This window comes from Canis lupus, chromosome 8 (genome assembly GCF_048164855.1).
Source record: "Canis lupus baileyi chromosome 8, mCanLup2.hap1, whole genome shotgun sequence".
Classification (NCBI taxonomy): domain Eukaryota; kingdom Metazoa; phylum Chordata; class Mammalia; order Carnivora; family Canidae; genus Canis; species Canis lupus.
The window spans coordinates 33471815-33486529 of record NC_132845.1 but is presented as its reverse complement, the minus strand read 5'-3'; the positions used below and the strand labels follow the sequence as shown (position 1 = coordinate 33486529).

The window sequence follows — 14715 nt, the reverse complement described above, 5'->3', positions numbered from 1 at the left end:
TTTTCCACTCTTTTGAGCAAGGAAATTCTTGTCAGTTCAAGTCAGCAATTAGCAGAACACATCTCTCAGTGAATGTCTCGATATTTGAATACCTCCATTTTGGAAGATTCCAGAGTATTGAGATTTTCTAATTTGGCTTTGAAAAATATATTTATCTTCTGAATGGTTGTGTGGTCTGCAATACACACTCACAATATCTTTTTGAAAAGTTCTTTGCTCTTGACTGAAAAGTATTTCACTGTTTCTACCTTCTAATTGACCATGCAAGTCTATACCTTCTTGACACATGGCCCCCTTTTCTGTTCTATTATGTATTTCTTTCAAGTGAGTTTTTCTTTTGCATATCTTTATTCCAAGCATGAGTTACTTTCTATCTCCAAGATACTGGCATATTTATGGTTGACATTAAAAGTTGCCATTCTCAACGATTATTGTGGTAGGCAGTGTCAACGGTCTTTCCAAAGATGTCTACATCCTGATCCTTGCAACCTGTTCTTTTACATATAAAAGGGATTATAGAGATTACATTAAGGACCTTGAGGTAGAGAGATTATCCTGGATTATCTGTGTGTGCCCAAGCCTATCAAATGAGTTCTTAAAATGAAGATCTTATCCCAGCTGTGGTCAGAGAAAGATATAATGATGGAAGAAAGACACAGTGAGATGGAAAGTTTCTGGCTCTGAAGGTAGAGGACACGGGCCATAAGCAAAGGAATGTAGGTAGCTTCTAGAAGCTAAAAAAGGGCAAGGAAACAGATTTTCTCCTAGAGCCTCCAGAAGGGCACACAGCTCTGCCAACAGCTTGATCTTAGCCCAGTGAGATCCTCTTTGGACTCCTAAATACAGGACTGTAAGAAATACATTCTTATAGCTTTGAGCCACTGAGTTTGTGGCAGTTTACTAGAGCAGCAGTAGAAAATGAATATAGTTATTGTGCATTCTCTGGGAAGGAAAACATCTAAACCATAGAGTTTTTTCCACAAACCTTTCCTTATTCTTCTCCTGAGAATAACTGTTGTCTTTTTTCTTCTTTCAAACTCTGTGGTTTGCCACACTGTCTGGTTTTACGGTTTTATAAGGGTATTTTCACAATATTCGACTCAAACTGAATTAAGGATCTTCTTGATCAGGCCATTGAGCCTTGTACTAAACACATGTTCTTCTGTTCTCAGTAATATATGTGCTGATCCTTTCCAAGAACCCATTTTCTAGGATTATTAGGATATATAGGCCATGGTCCAACAACTGAATCTCCATGTTCCCTTTGCTACGTGTACTTAATTCTTAATTCCCATATGCTTTGTTATCTTCCAAAATCATAACACTGAACTATGTCACCAACTTTTTTGACTTTAACTCAAATATTCAGACTATAAGTTCTTTTGAAAGCACCAGTAGTATTCATATAAACTAGATAAAAATGGAGGATAATTGTTAGCTTTAATAGACATTGCATGATTTCTAATGAATCTTCTACATCCTCCAGGAAAACCACATACCTCCTCTTCAGCCTCATTGGTTCTATGTGTGGCTATTTCCATTCCATTTTCCAAACCAAAATTTCCAAACCTTCCCTTGTCCAATCTCCTTGGTGCTGGTGACAAGTTTTTCATCACTTCCCAATACATATTAACCCTCCATATTTTATGTGAAGCATGGAACGTGTCTTCCCTTTGGGAAGATTTAGCTTTATTCTTTGGGATATGGCTCAACTCTCTTCACTAATTTTGAAGAGGCACGGAAAAAAAAAATCAACCAAACAAACCTGTCTTCTCCTCGCTGTTTGATTATTCTATTAGTAACCTCGACACTAATTTTGATTCAGCTTGGTCTCCTTGAAACCTTTTTATTTCTGCTTTGTTTCCTGGATTGGGTGTGCCCCAGGCTGTCTAATGCCCATTCATTCTGATGGTTTTCACCTTTTATGTCAGAGAGACCAGCTTACGCTTATGGAGCATACAACTGATGGCCTCCTGAAGCAGAAGGCTCATTTATGAGCCTGGAGCTCTTCACTTCCGCTGCTGAAGCCACATTGTTGATTTGCGGATCAGCTTCACTTCAGTCTCTTAAATCGGCCTTGCCTATAATCAAGGAAGGGCTTTTTAGAAGTTCCTAGGTCAACAATTTGGAATTCCAGCGGTGGCTGATCCTGCTGCATGTTCTGCACTATCATTGTACAATAACTTTTAAACACAAGTTTTTTTTTGCCTAGCATTTTGACACATCAACATGTGCTTGGAATAAGTAACAATTGAGGGCTTAATATGTACCATGGGGTTCACATTCATTATTTTCCTTGAACCTTCATGAATACCAGATGTGTCATGTCCTAGTATTACCTCCCATTAAAAGATAAAAAATTGGACTCAGGCCACAGGTTTTCCTCTATGTCTTGCAGGTAGTAAGAAGTGGAGAGGCAATTCACGCCCAAGGCCTAAGAGTGTCTGCTTACCGAAGCTCATGGCTCACTGCCAGCACCATTGCCAGCTCTATTGACCACTGCTTTCTTCTTGGCATGAGTTTTTGTTGTTGTTGTTGTTGGGTTAATCACTGCCACTGATAATGCGGCTAACCCAAGGATGTGTTCAACTCAATAGAAGTGTGTGTGTTGGGGGAGGGGTAGAGGGAAGAGAGAGAGATTGACTTTAAGGGCATTTTTTGAAGGGCATTTTTGAGGGCATTCATGTGTGTGCAGACAGGAGTAATATGAAAAATACTTGTCAACCTGCAATTAACAACTAATTAGAATGAATATCTGTTATAACACTGGTGCTGGAGGCACCCTACCATGACAGGTGTACCCCATTAGTTGTTGGCTCTTAGGGGTAGTCTGAGAGATCCCAGGGGAAGGCACTTAGGGATCCTTTTGCTATAGCCATTTATCAACTGACAGCAGAATTTCTATATTTTTGCACAGAATATCAGCCCAATATAGGTGGATCTGAGGGAAGGAAAAAAGCTTTCAGAGTGAGATAAAGCTATTGCATGCATACTCAAAGGTATATCTGAAATATGTTAAGTTGATATAGCACATCCAGTCTCATCCTGTTCCAGTCCTTCCTTTAGCAGCCACAGTAATCTTTCTAAAACAAACTATGACCATTTCATTCCTCTGTCTAAAACTGTATGATGGATCCCTTGTCTGTCTCCTTCCTGATGAGAAGAAACTCCTCAGCTTGGTTCAGGAAACCATGTGATCTGGTTGCTGGTTGCCTTTTGAACATCTTCCGTCCCTCCCCACGCACACACACAGACACACACAGACACACACACACACACACACACACACACACCTTATCCTTCCATCATATCAAAATCACTTGATTATTTCTGGAACATAGTGTGTTAGCTCATGTACTTTGCTCAAGAAGTTCCATCCTGGAGAACTCCTACTAATCCTTCAGAACTGAACCAAACATCACTTCTCTGGGAAGCCTTACTTCCGTCAGGGCTTCACTAAAAGTACATACATTGCTCTTTCATAGTTCTGATTACCTTCTTTCAAAACTTTTGGGTTGTTTGTCAGCCTCTCACCTCAGATTGTGAACTCCATACCCGTATGTCCGCAGCAGCTGTCTTATTTCATCCTTGTAGCCACTACTGTTAGCTCAATGCCTAATTCATAGTAGATACTCAAGAAATACTCAAGAGGATAAAGCATTTACTTCCTTAATCTCACTGATCTAGACATACCCAGAATGTGAGGTGCTGGGGCTGAGATACAGAGGGTTTTGTACATTGCACAGCCCTTATGTGGTAGGGCCATGTGTAATCCAGCCTTCCAATTCCAGAAGGGAAAATCTGGTGACATTGTACTTTTTAAAAATAATACTCCAATATTTAATACAAAAAAATCAAGTTATGATCTTTTTGGGATATATCTCTGCTAAAGCTAGATTAGCTTTCCTCTTTAATATCTTTCCCTGATTATACCTATTCATTAGGTCTGCTGCATCAGGAAGTTTACATGAGCTTTTCTTTTTGAGAAGACTATCTTAATCATAAAGTTTCATTATAACGTATGCCCTGAGTCTTGGGCTGGTTTAGGTGCTTCCTCTGTCCCTCCTTCTCTTCTTTTGACTGCTGGAGGCCACATCCAGATGTTCCAGGATCAATGACTGGCCTTTGAATTCTGGCCTCTCATATGGTCCTTGGGATCCACCAAGTCATCCGTACCCCTAAGGTGTTTTCTAGGAGTCTACGGCAAGCAGGACTTTTAAACTATGGCCTTATGCAGAACTTATGTGGAGGTGTGCTACCTATTTGTCTTTTAATGTTCCTCTCCAGCGTGGCTGGAGACGCTCACCTCCAGCTCCTGGATCTCATCTTAACCTTGGCGTAGCATACTCAATGCCAGATTTCTCAACCTATCACCACAGTTCTTTGCTGCCTATGGCAATAGTATGGCAGTAAATCTCACTTTGGCTTTACATTATGTAGAAGAGTAGCTTAGAGATAACTCTAATTCCACAAGTAGTGGGTGACATACTCTGTGTAGCCTCGGAATTGGCTTTAGACAGTTCCTGCATGCTGACATTGTTTTCGAGTGAAGAGTAAGCAAAAGAAGGTCTAGAGCTGTGCTGTCCAATATGGTAGACACATGTAGCTATTAAGCCTTGCAATATGGTCAGTCCTAATTGAGATGTTCAGTAAGTATAAAACACATACTTGATTTCAAATATAGTATGAAGACAATGTAAGATATATCTTTAATAGTTTTGATGTTGATTATATGTTGAACGACACTATTTGAGATATTTGGGTTAAATAAGCTGTTAAAATCAATTTCTTCTTTTTATCTTTACTTTTAAATGTGGATAACAAAACATTTAAAATTCCATATGTGGCTTGCACGATTTGCTATTGGACTGCACTGCTCTAGAGGATTTGCCTGGTGGCTCTTTAATATTAGTAAGCTAAATGTGTACAGATAAGCCCGGAAAGTTAGTGCATAATGAAAAAAGCAGAAAAGGTTATGAATGACAGGAGGACACTTCTGCTCAGATTTTTAAATTTCTGTTCCCTGAATACACCGACATGCCACCTGCCTGACAAGCTTTTAAGAAGGTCTGATAATCCTCAGAGAAATGAGGCTGAACCAAATGGCATCTGTCTAAGGCTCACTGCATGGTGCCTAACCTCAGAGGCTTAAAATCAATATTGATTTTTGTCATTTATTTTACCCTGGCATTTAAATATCCCTTAGATTTATTACCTTTAGGTTTTTGGTTAAGATTCAGTGATGGGTGTGATAGTACGGGTGGTAATAAGTTATGTAGATATCATTTAATTTATGAACTCTGGAGCTCCGGGGTAGCTTTCAGTTCAAGAAATATATTAACCACATCCACATCACCCTTCATTTTGTGGTGAGAATTTCCAAGCGGGGTCCCTATTGTGACACTTAATTTATGGTCTGGCCAGGTACCTGGATCTGAGCACAATATTTCAATATAAGTTGCTCCAGCATTCAGAGGGGAAGAAGATGGGCTTCAAAGAAGCCAGCTGGACAGCTGATAGATTGCTCTCTCTCCTACACATAGGCTGGGGCCTTAAGTAGCTTTCAAAGCTTGTCAGTGGTTTGGGTCTTTTTCTGCTCTGAGAAGCTGTACGCACCAGCCTGGACAAGCAGAACCAGCCATGCTGCAGCAGGCAGAGGGCAGCTCCCAGAGTTACTTACGTTGACAGCCGTAGTGCCAGGAATTTCCCGGCAGACACTCATCACACTTAGGCCCTGTCGTTCCCGTCTTACACTCACAAAATCCTGAGCCATTACAACGATCATGGACTGAGCCCAAAGGGTTACAATAACACTCTGTAGAAACAAGACAACACACAGGCTGGAAACAAGTCTGCATGGCTTAGAGGTTATCAACACAGGAGCGTCACTTAAATGCATCACTTACTTAGAGAAAGATGTCCACTAATGAAATGCTTTGGCAAGTATGGCTATTTGGGGCTTGTTTATTTATTTGCTCAGCCTTCTATGGTGCCATTTTTATGATATGGGAGGAAATTAACTGAAAACTTTCGAGGAAATAAGACATCACGCTCTTCATGGCTAACAGATCATAATAGAGATTCCATTTGTTAGGGCATTTTTAGATGGTTTAATGAACACCACGAGAAGTTTGTATATCAAGTATAAATCAATATGCCATCAGTGTAAAATCTGTTTTAAATTATTCAAATGGCCTTATCTGTTACATTCAATATTTGAGAACTGCTGAACATTTTTAAAGCGTAATATAAATGCACTTTGCTCATTCAAAGGCATTTTTACTTTATGATTTGGGAGAGCATATATATATATATATATATATATATATATATATATATATATACACACACACACACACACACACACACACACACACTGTTTTGTGGGGAGCCTGCACATGTTGTTTAGATACTAGGCACATTAGTAGTTTTTATGCAGCCTAGATGAACAATCATGAAAGAAAAGAGGTTTGTCATCCCAAGTAAATTTCAACATAGGCATAATTTGAGACATACATTTTTCATTATAATGTCTATTGGAAGGACAATACAACTTTGTCTAGTAAAAAGGAAATGGAATATTTTCTTGATTCCTTACATATTCTTATATAGCATATTTTTGCTTCTGAAGCTCTATTTTGCTGAAAGGCTGAACCTAAAATGGAATATTCCTTAGATTTCCATTTGAAAGGCAACAATAGTTAGTTTGCAGCTTTTGGAATTTGGGAGCCAAAGTCCCTTTCTGTGTTATCCTATTGTATGATCTTGGGCAAGCCTCTCTGTTTCTTTTATATTAAAATGCCCTGTTCAGAGGTTTTCTTTTTAAAAACCAGATAAAATTGTACTGACCAACCAAACAACCACCAACCAATCAGGACAAGCCCTGATAACTTCACCTTCTTAGCATCAAGTTTAGCATTTTAGATTGGCAACAGAGACTCAAGATTTAACTTTATGAAAGGTCCGGAGATTTGGCTCTGTTTTTGTCATCGGAATTAATTAGACAGGTTCTTCTAAGACTGTAGAAGGTCTTAGAATTATGACTTATTTCATGTTGACTAAGTCAATTTTTGAGTTCAGCATTGTTGTGATACAAATGTTTCTAAGACTAATAGTGACATATGTAGGTAAAAGTAAAACTAAATAAACTAAGATGCTCCCTCCTTGCCTGACTTGCTTTGTGATTAATAGCTAGAGTTTTATTTTAAGTGGGAATTTTTAAATTTTAATGTGTATGTATATGGGAGTTGTTTTTAAAATAGTAATTTTGTTGTGGCTTTAAAAATGTTGTATGTGCATATATATAAGTATGTACCTATGTTTCTTACTATTTAAAGTGTATAGCTTGACAATGAATCACCAACATTTCATAAACCAGAGAGTATAATTATATCTGGCCAAGCTGATTTCATAGATTCTCTAGTTAATTAGCTCATAGCAATTATATTAATATAAGGGTCTAGATGCAAAAAAAGTAAACACGATTTTTTAAAAAAAATGTGGAGCATTTAAACCATAAGACATCCCAGTGGTTGTCATAAGAAAAGGTGATTAAGTGTAGTGTTATTCCAACGGTAATGAAAATAAATGACAAAGAGAGGTGTGGTCTACACGCAACTTTATGCACAAATAACTTAGTTTAAAAAAAATAACACTTGTGAGACCATGGTCAATGGTAGATATTGGTGATGGTCTTGGAGTATTATATTTTATTTCATGAAATTAAGAAGAATTATCCAGGACTGTTAGGCTGAAAACAACCTGACATATTTTTGGAGGTTTGATTAAAAAGTTATACTACAATTGATTTATAGGTGTTAGAAGAGTCTTGTCTATAGAAGGTATCTTTGGTTACCTCATCTTGGGTTTCAAGGGGTCTAAAAAATAATACAGCATAATTTGAGATATGTTTAGTGGTAACTGCTGAGCCTTGTTTTTCATTCTGATGTCAAGCTTGTTATCAGAGATTATTAGCAGTGATTACTCAAGGTCATGAACCACATATCCTCTAGCTTCCTGCTAAATGCTTGAGTTTATATGAGACAGAAGCATGCAAGAGTGTCATCTTCATGTAATTGCTGCGTCATACAGGGTAATTACATGCATCTTTGGAGATATGACTGTGCTTGGAATTTATATGAAAATGGGTAAGTTCCTCAGTAGTCACAAAGCCGCAATCACTGTGGCAACACGGAATAGCCTGCATTTTATATTTGCTATAATATAAAATGATGCAAATAGTTTGTGACATCGATTTCAATGCAGTCTACATTCTGTCAAAGATAGGGTCTGTTCCCTTATAACCAGTGTGGTGGGTTTCACTGTCATTTGTTAAAGAAATGGCAGGGGGCCTTTCTTGTCCTCAAAATTAGAGAAGACTTGGATGAAGTTCAAATTTCCGAGATTGGTGCTTAATTCTGTGAAAGTGAATTGGGTACATATCCATTCATTTTCATTTGTGCTTTCTATACAAAAAGGTATTAAGCTCTCAATTACTTGCGGTGTACGTTCTTAAATTTAATTCTCAGTTCTGCCTCAAGCCCTTTGGGGAGCTGAACCGTGGAAAAGAGGGTGTCGGTTCATACTTTTCCATATGGCAAACCTTGGCAATAGGGAGCCATAGACACCAGTGGCCCTCAGAGAGCAAACTCCAGCCTTAGCCTGGTGAGTAAGGCAGCGCTGATACCTCGACCCTTGGCCCCTCAAGCGGGAAAAGCAGATCCATAGCTTTTTAAGAAAATTGTTACTGATTGATTGTATGCATATATAGACTGAAAACAAAAGATAGACTGTGTAGCATGTACCAGCCAGCCACATTTTTCAACTCATTCTCTATAAATAATCTTACCTCTTAGGAAAAGGGCAGCAATTTAAAGAATTTTGGTATGTGGGTGAATATTATAGCTAATTTTAATGGTACCTAAAAATTCTCATCTTTCGGCTTGCCAATTTACTTGGTTTAAAGAGTATAAAATACTGAATAGAAACACGTTTGCCTCAATAAAATAAAATTCCCCAAAGGTTTATAACTTTAATGAACAAACTTTCTAGAAATGAGAAAACCACTACTTTCAATTTTTTTTTTTAAGTAGGGAAAATGTATATTTCGTCTCTAGTTTATGTTACAATTTAAAAGACAAAAGTTAAACAGGCTGTCTTCCTGTCTGAAGGTAATCAAACATAGATTTACAGCAGAACTATACCTCTTAAAATTGAATAGGAAGCACAGATTTTATAGTCTATAAGATTACTTGAGGACTGGAAAAAGGCCAAAGTTCATAAGAATAGAAAATTCTGAGTAAAACACTTGTATATTGCTAAGTTACTTGCTAGTAGAGATTATATGGAATAAAATCTTTTCATTTAGGGCTTTTTCTTTGATTTACTTAAAATAATATGAAATTAACACTGTAAAATATTTTAATCTCAGGTGTTTTATATAAATGATTTTTATTCCTATGTCCTTATTTATTTTACTTTTTCTCTTGTTTTCATATTTATAGTATGACATTTATATATTTTTACAAATGACATCATTGAAATGTAACTGCATTCAAAATTCCAACAGCTACATGTCTTTTGGGTTATTAATAACCTCAAATCTTTGTAACCCCATTAGTTATAAAGGCAATTGAACTTCTGTTCGCAAGCTCACAGTGGAATTGCTACTGTCATCCAAAACACGTACCATAAGTAGAAGTCTGACAAGCTTAGTTTTGCTAATTATGTCAGGATAGTTGGGAGACGGTGTTCAAGCTTTGAAGTCAGGAAACTAACTCTTTGCTGAAGCTGTATGATTTGGGTCAATTTGCCTTACTTTTCTCAACTAAAAAGTAGAGGAAATTATCAGTGGAATACTTACCCCCACAGTTTTGTTAATGAGGATTAAGTAAAAAAAAATATTTGCAAGTCACTTCACAGTTTACCAAGTGTTTCCTGTGCATCCCATATGATCCCAGTTTGACCAGGAATTCTGAAATGACTTACCTAAAGCATACAGCTATTAAATAGCAAACTGGGACTTGAACCCAGCTCTCCGGCCTCTAAGTCCAGTGATTTCTCCACTAATTCACAAATAATAATAAATAAGGAGGCACTTTGAAAAATAGAACATACTGTAGAAATAAATAGTATTATGTAAACTCGGCCTAACTGATTTCAAAATAACTCGCACGGCTATCTTAGGTGATCCTGGGCAAGTAGCTATATGACCTTGATACTCCGATCAGAAAACAATGATCCCAGAAATGTAGATTAATTAGATTTCTTTTTTTGATGAAAAGACTGTCATTTTTCAGCATGTGTTTTCTATTTAAATTAATCTCTATGTGAGAAATTCTACTTTTAAAATTAGTTGCCTGCATAGTTATCTACCAGCGAGGTAACAGGTATGCACATACACTTGATCATTTTAAATATATGCCATTTCTTCAAAGTAAATCGTGGAGTGAAATTCCATTTATTGTTTCTTATTTTTCCATCAGCTCCCATTCTTAACAACAGATACTACTGTGCAAAAGGTAGGAGAAACTTCTTTTGGGTGGGAAGGGCAAGTTCTCTCCAGTTGACTACAAGTAGTAGTCATGGTGGGTGGGGGAGAGTGCTGGAGAGAACTCTGTAGACCCAGTGTTCCAGAGCTTATTTACCTTGGAAACTAAGAGAATTAGTTGCCTAGAATAGCTTTGAGAAATTGCTTCTCCTTTTAGAGGCTAAAGGAAAATTAAATAAATGGAATTTCATTACTATGGATGGAAAAGTCTGGCAAACTTCTATATTACCAACTGGTAATGGCTTTCAATTCCAAATGGCAGTATTTAATCAATATTTGTTGGCTACCAATTATATGCAAGAGTTTGTCCTAATTTCTCATATCTATAATTAAATTCCATATAGTGAGTTTCCATTTTAAAAGTTGAATGTACAACTTAAGACTTTATGATCAGTTCAATATTACCAGAGTTTAAGATTTCATGCAAAAAAAGGAAGGGAGAAGAATAATAGAAAATTCTTCATCTTCTAAACATGATTTTCTGTTCATCATCTTTAAGGCAACAATGACATAAGGATTCAGAATATATCCCCCAATTCAACCAGCACAAGAGAATTTTAAGTCTACCACAAGGATGTTCTCTCCATTGAGAAAGTTCATTCTGATTCAGCCATGATGCAAATCAACAGCCTCTTCACCTTAAATAGCTCCCCATACCTCGAAAGGCACAGAACAATAGCTGAAATTATAATGGAACTGACCTATGCACACATTCTCATCGTCCAGCTGTGCAGAAGCATTTCTGAAGTAGCCCAGCCTGCATAACTCACAGTGCTGCCCTCTAGTGTTGTGTTTACAGCTCACGCAAATGACTGTATTTAGCAGATCGATATAACTGCATCGATTGGAGTGGCCGAAGCATTCACAATCTTGCAAGGAAGAACAGAAATGTATACAGAGTGTATACAGTAGCAGAGTAATAGCACACTACATGCTTGGATAAAATGAAGAGTGGAGAAAAGATGGCGGGATGGCATTACATCTATGCGATGCAACATGACACATGGCGACCACAGGTGGTTGTGACTGGCATGGAAGTAGCATCTGTTTCAAGCAGGATAGAAAGGTTGGACATTCAGAACATGACTGGAGAGTGTTAATTCTTGTCATACAATATGAACAGAAGCATTTGCAGGTGTACACCTTTTAAAATTTGGGAAGGCTCAGTTGCCATTGATGCAAAGTTCTAATTTTTGCACATCGAGAGCTTTACTGTCTTTGTCATTTCCCTCATTTATTCTTCATATTTGCACTCTTAAAAAGAGGGAGGGAGTATGTGAACATCTGGAGCCTGAGCCTGCCATCCACCCATGACTCCTTTGTTTTGAGTCTCATTATCATTTGCGTCAAGATGGTAACTTGGTCAGGGTTTCCCAGAAATGGTGGCAAATTTAATAAGGGTCGAGACAACTAAACAATTCTCTATTTTTGTTTTTTCCAAATGCTAAGAGGGAAGACAGCTTTTGTGAGCCTTTCGTCAGGCCAAATCTGAAGTTTGTTTATGTGTGAGAGAAAATATAAAAAGCAGGGAGATGATTTATATGGGAAACATTCTCTTAAGATTTCCTTTTCACCCAAGTTTCAAGCTAGTCCACTACAAAAGAAGAATTAGGTAGCTAATTATTGGGCAATACCCCAGATTTCCTTTTATTTGTTTCCCCCAGAAGGAGCCTCTGAGGCTGAGGCATGATAGTGGGAAGAACTAGACAAGGAGATGAGGGAAGAGGAGGAGAGCCAGGGGAAGGGTGGAGAGTGACTCGATTTTCTCTCTGTTGCATCTCAGTGAAGCAAGAAGTTGTTCATCTAATTCAACGTTTTTCAAAGAAGTTGTAAAGACAAAGCCTTTTTTGGTGGCAATAATGATCAAATCAGACAGAAAAAAGAGGTGGAAGAAATAAGTAGGAAAGGAAGCTAATTTGCCTTCTCAAAATATGGGGATAGGCCTGGACATTTATGAGGAAAGTCAACCATGATCCTGTAAACTTTGTTTATCTAATCTAAAAATACTCCTCTTATTAATGTCTAGCTTTTATTTTATCTCACTAGGAAGCCAAACACAACCACTATTTGAGCCCATTCATTCAATCATTCATTCAATAAATATTATATTGGGTTGATCTACCATGTGCCAGGCACTATGCAAGGGGCTGAATTACTCTTTTTGGCCTAGATAAATTTTGGAAGTATTGCATTTGATGAGCAGAGTAAAAATGAATAGTCACTGTCAAAATGAATAAGGAGGAATAAGAAAGAGTGACTAGATTTTTTTTTTTTTTTTAATGCTGCTACTCATCAGAATGGTGTGGACTCATTTAGAGCAGAGCCAGTTACTCTACAGACAGCTGAGGTCAAGGTCCTGAGAGAATAAAGTCAAATTTGGATAGAAAAAGTAGAGGAGGACACTGGGAATGGTGAAGAGTGGAAGACACCAGAAATAGAGTGAACACCTTGGGGATTCTCGATGCTTAAAAGAGAAGCAAGAAGAGGGAGGCTCCTGAAGGCAAGCCACTTTCTTTAGAGGAGGCTAACTTTGTCATGTGTGCAAGTGTGCTGGGTGTTGGGACTGGGGATGAAGCAGAGGGAGAAGGAGAACAGAGTGGGAAGGAGGCCTTGGGACTCGGATGTGGGAGATGAGATAAGAACATATCTGTATAAATTCAGTTGTTAAGGCATGCCAAATTAATAATAATAAAATAATAGCAACAAAAGTAGTACAATTACAGATCACCAAATTAAATTTTCTTAAAAAACAAATATTTCGCTCCAATACACTCTACTTCGAGTTACACCTTGTTTATGCTGGCATTTCTGACTTCCTGGGAACTCTAAAAGATCTCTAGAACCTTCCTTGGTTGAGGATTTGAAATACGGAGAACCTTTCTGGGCTAGAGCCATCCAAGAGTAGAGGTTGCAGGAAGGAGACCCAACTGCCAAATCTAATTGCTTCCTCAGGACTTCTTCAGAGCTGTCTGGAATTGCTGAGGAGTGCGTACCTACAGCCCTGTCCTCTGACTCTCCTCCTCTGGAACAGGTTCCTTGGTGGAGGTTGTTCTTCACATTCATGACCCCAGGCCAGCCCTTGGTTCACCTAATATAATTTAACCAGCTTTTTCCCAAAGGTATCCTTTATGTGCATAAATTTGTCCCAGAAACTTTGGAGCCACACAAAAGTCCTTGTTGTCAAAAAGCTTGCTTTGTGGGTAAGGCAAACACACACTTAGAATAGAAAACAAAAGAGCATATGCTAAGAAAATTAAACAGTGACACAAAGCGATCTAAGGAGAAATTCAAATAACTCGAGGAGAATTAGGAAAAACTAACTTGCGATGCCTGGGTGGCTCAGTGGTTGAGTGACTGCTTTTGACTTGGGTCATGATCTTGGAGTCTTAGGATCGAGTCCCACATCAGTCCCTGTGGAGAGCCTGCTTCTCCCTCTGCCTGTGTCTCTACCTCTCTCTCTGTGTCACTCATGAATAAATAAATAAAATCTTTAAAAAAAGAGGAAAAAACAACCTAACAATGGACTTAACACTGAATCTTCTGTGAGGGCAGGTGGGTATATTAGGACAAAAAGGGAGGATGGGGGTGGGGGATGGGCACTTCAGATGAGAAAGGAACAGAGCATGCACACATATGAAGCTGGGGTAACTGTAGAGAATAAGGCTGGAGAAGTTTCTTAATAGAGTTCCTTTGTGGGTGTTTGAAGGGTTCCATAAGATCCGCCCAATGGCCAGAGCTACACGCTAAGCTCCATCTGACAGACAGTTTTATCCAAGAAAGAAAACAAAGAAAACATATCCGTAGATATCCAAGTTTGACACTTTCAGGACCCAGCCCATGAGTCTCCATGGACATGTCAAATGTCACACTAACATCTACTATTCTTTGAATTCAATGAATAGTATACATTTTCTTGATAAGATGATTTGTTTCTGCATCTTGTTTGAGAACCGACTTCTCAATTTCAATAGGAAAAGGCGAATAATATAAGTTGTATAAGTAATTATATATAGAACCTATCAGTTACACACCCAATATTAATAAATGTATTTTAGAAGATAAGTGGATATCTATATGCCTTATAATCTAGGAAATGGGGTAGCAATTTAATTCTTTTAAGACTTCTAAGACTCTTTTGAGACTTCAATAAAGCTGTCTTCTCTGGC

The 14715-nt window shown here is 38.0% G+C and overlaps 1 protein-coding gene across 1 annotated transcript in view; it reads right to left on the bottom strand.

Moving 5' to 3' along the window:
• Positions 1-14715, bottom strand: part of NTNG1 (netrin G1) — a 316142-nt gene that overhangs the window by 37650 nt on the left and 263777 nt on the right. The window contains exons 8-9 of the mRNA XM_072837671.1: positions 11251-11418; positions 5681-5815 (exon numbers count right to left, since the gene is read on the bottom strand). Coding sequence (XP_072693772.1) covers positions 5681-5815; positions 11251-11418 — 303 coding nt within the window. The remainder of the gene's footprint in view (positions 1-5680; positions 5816-11250; positions 11419-14715) is intronic.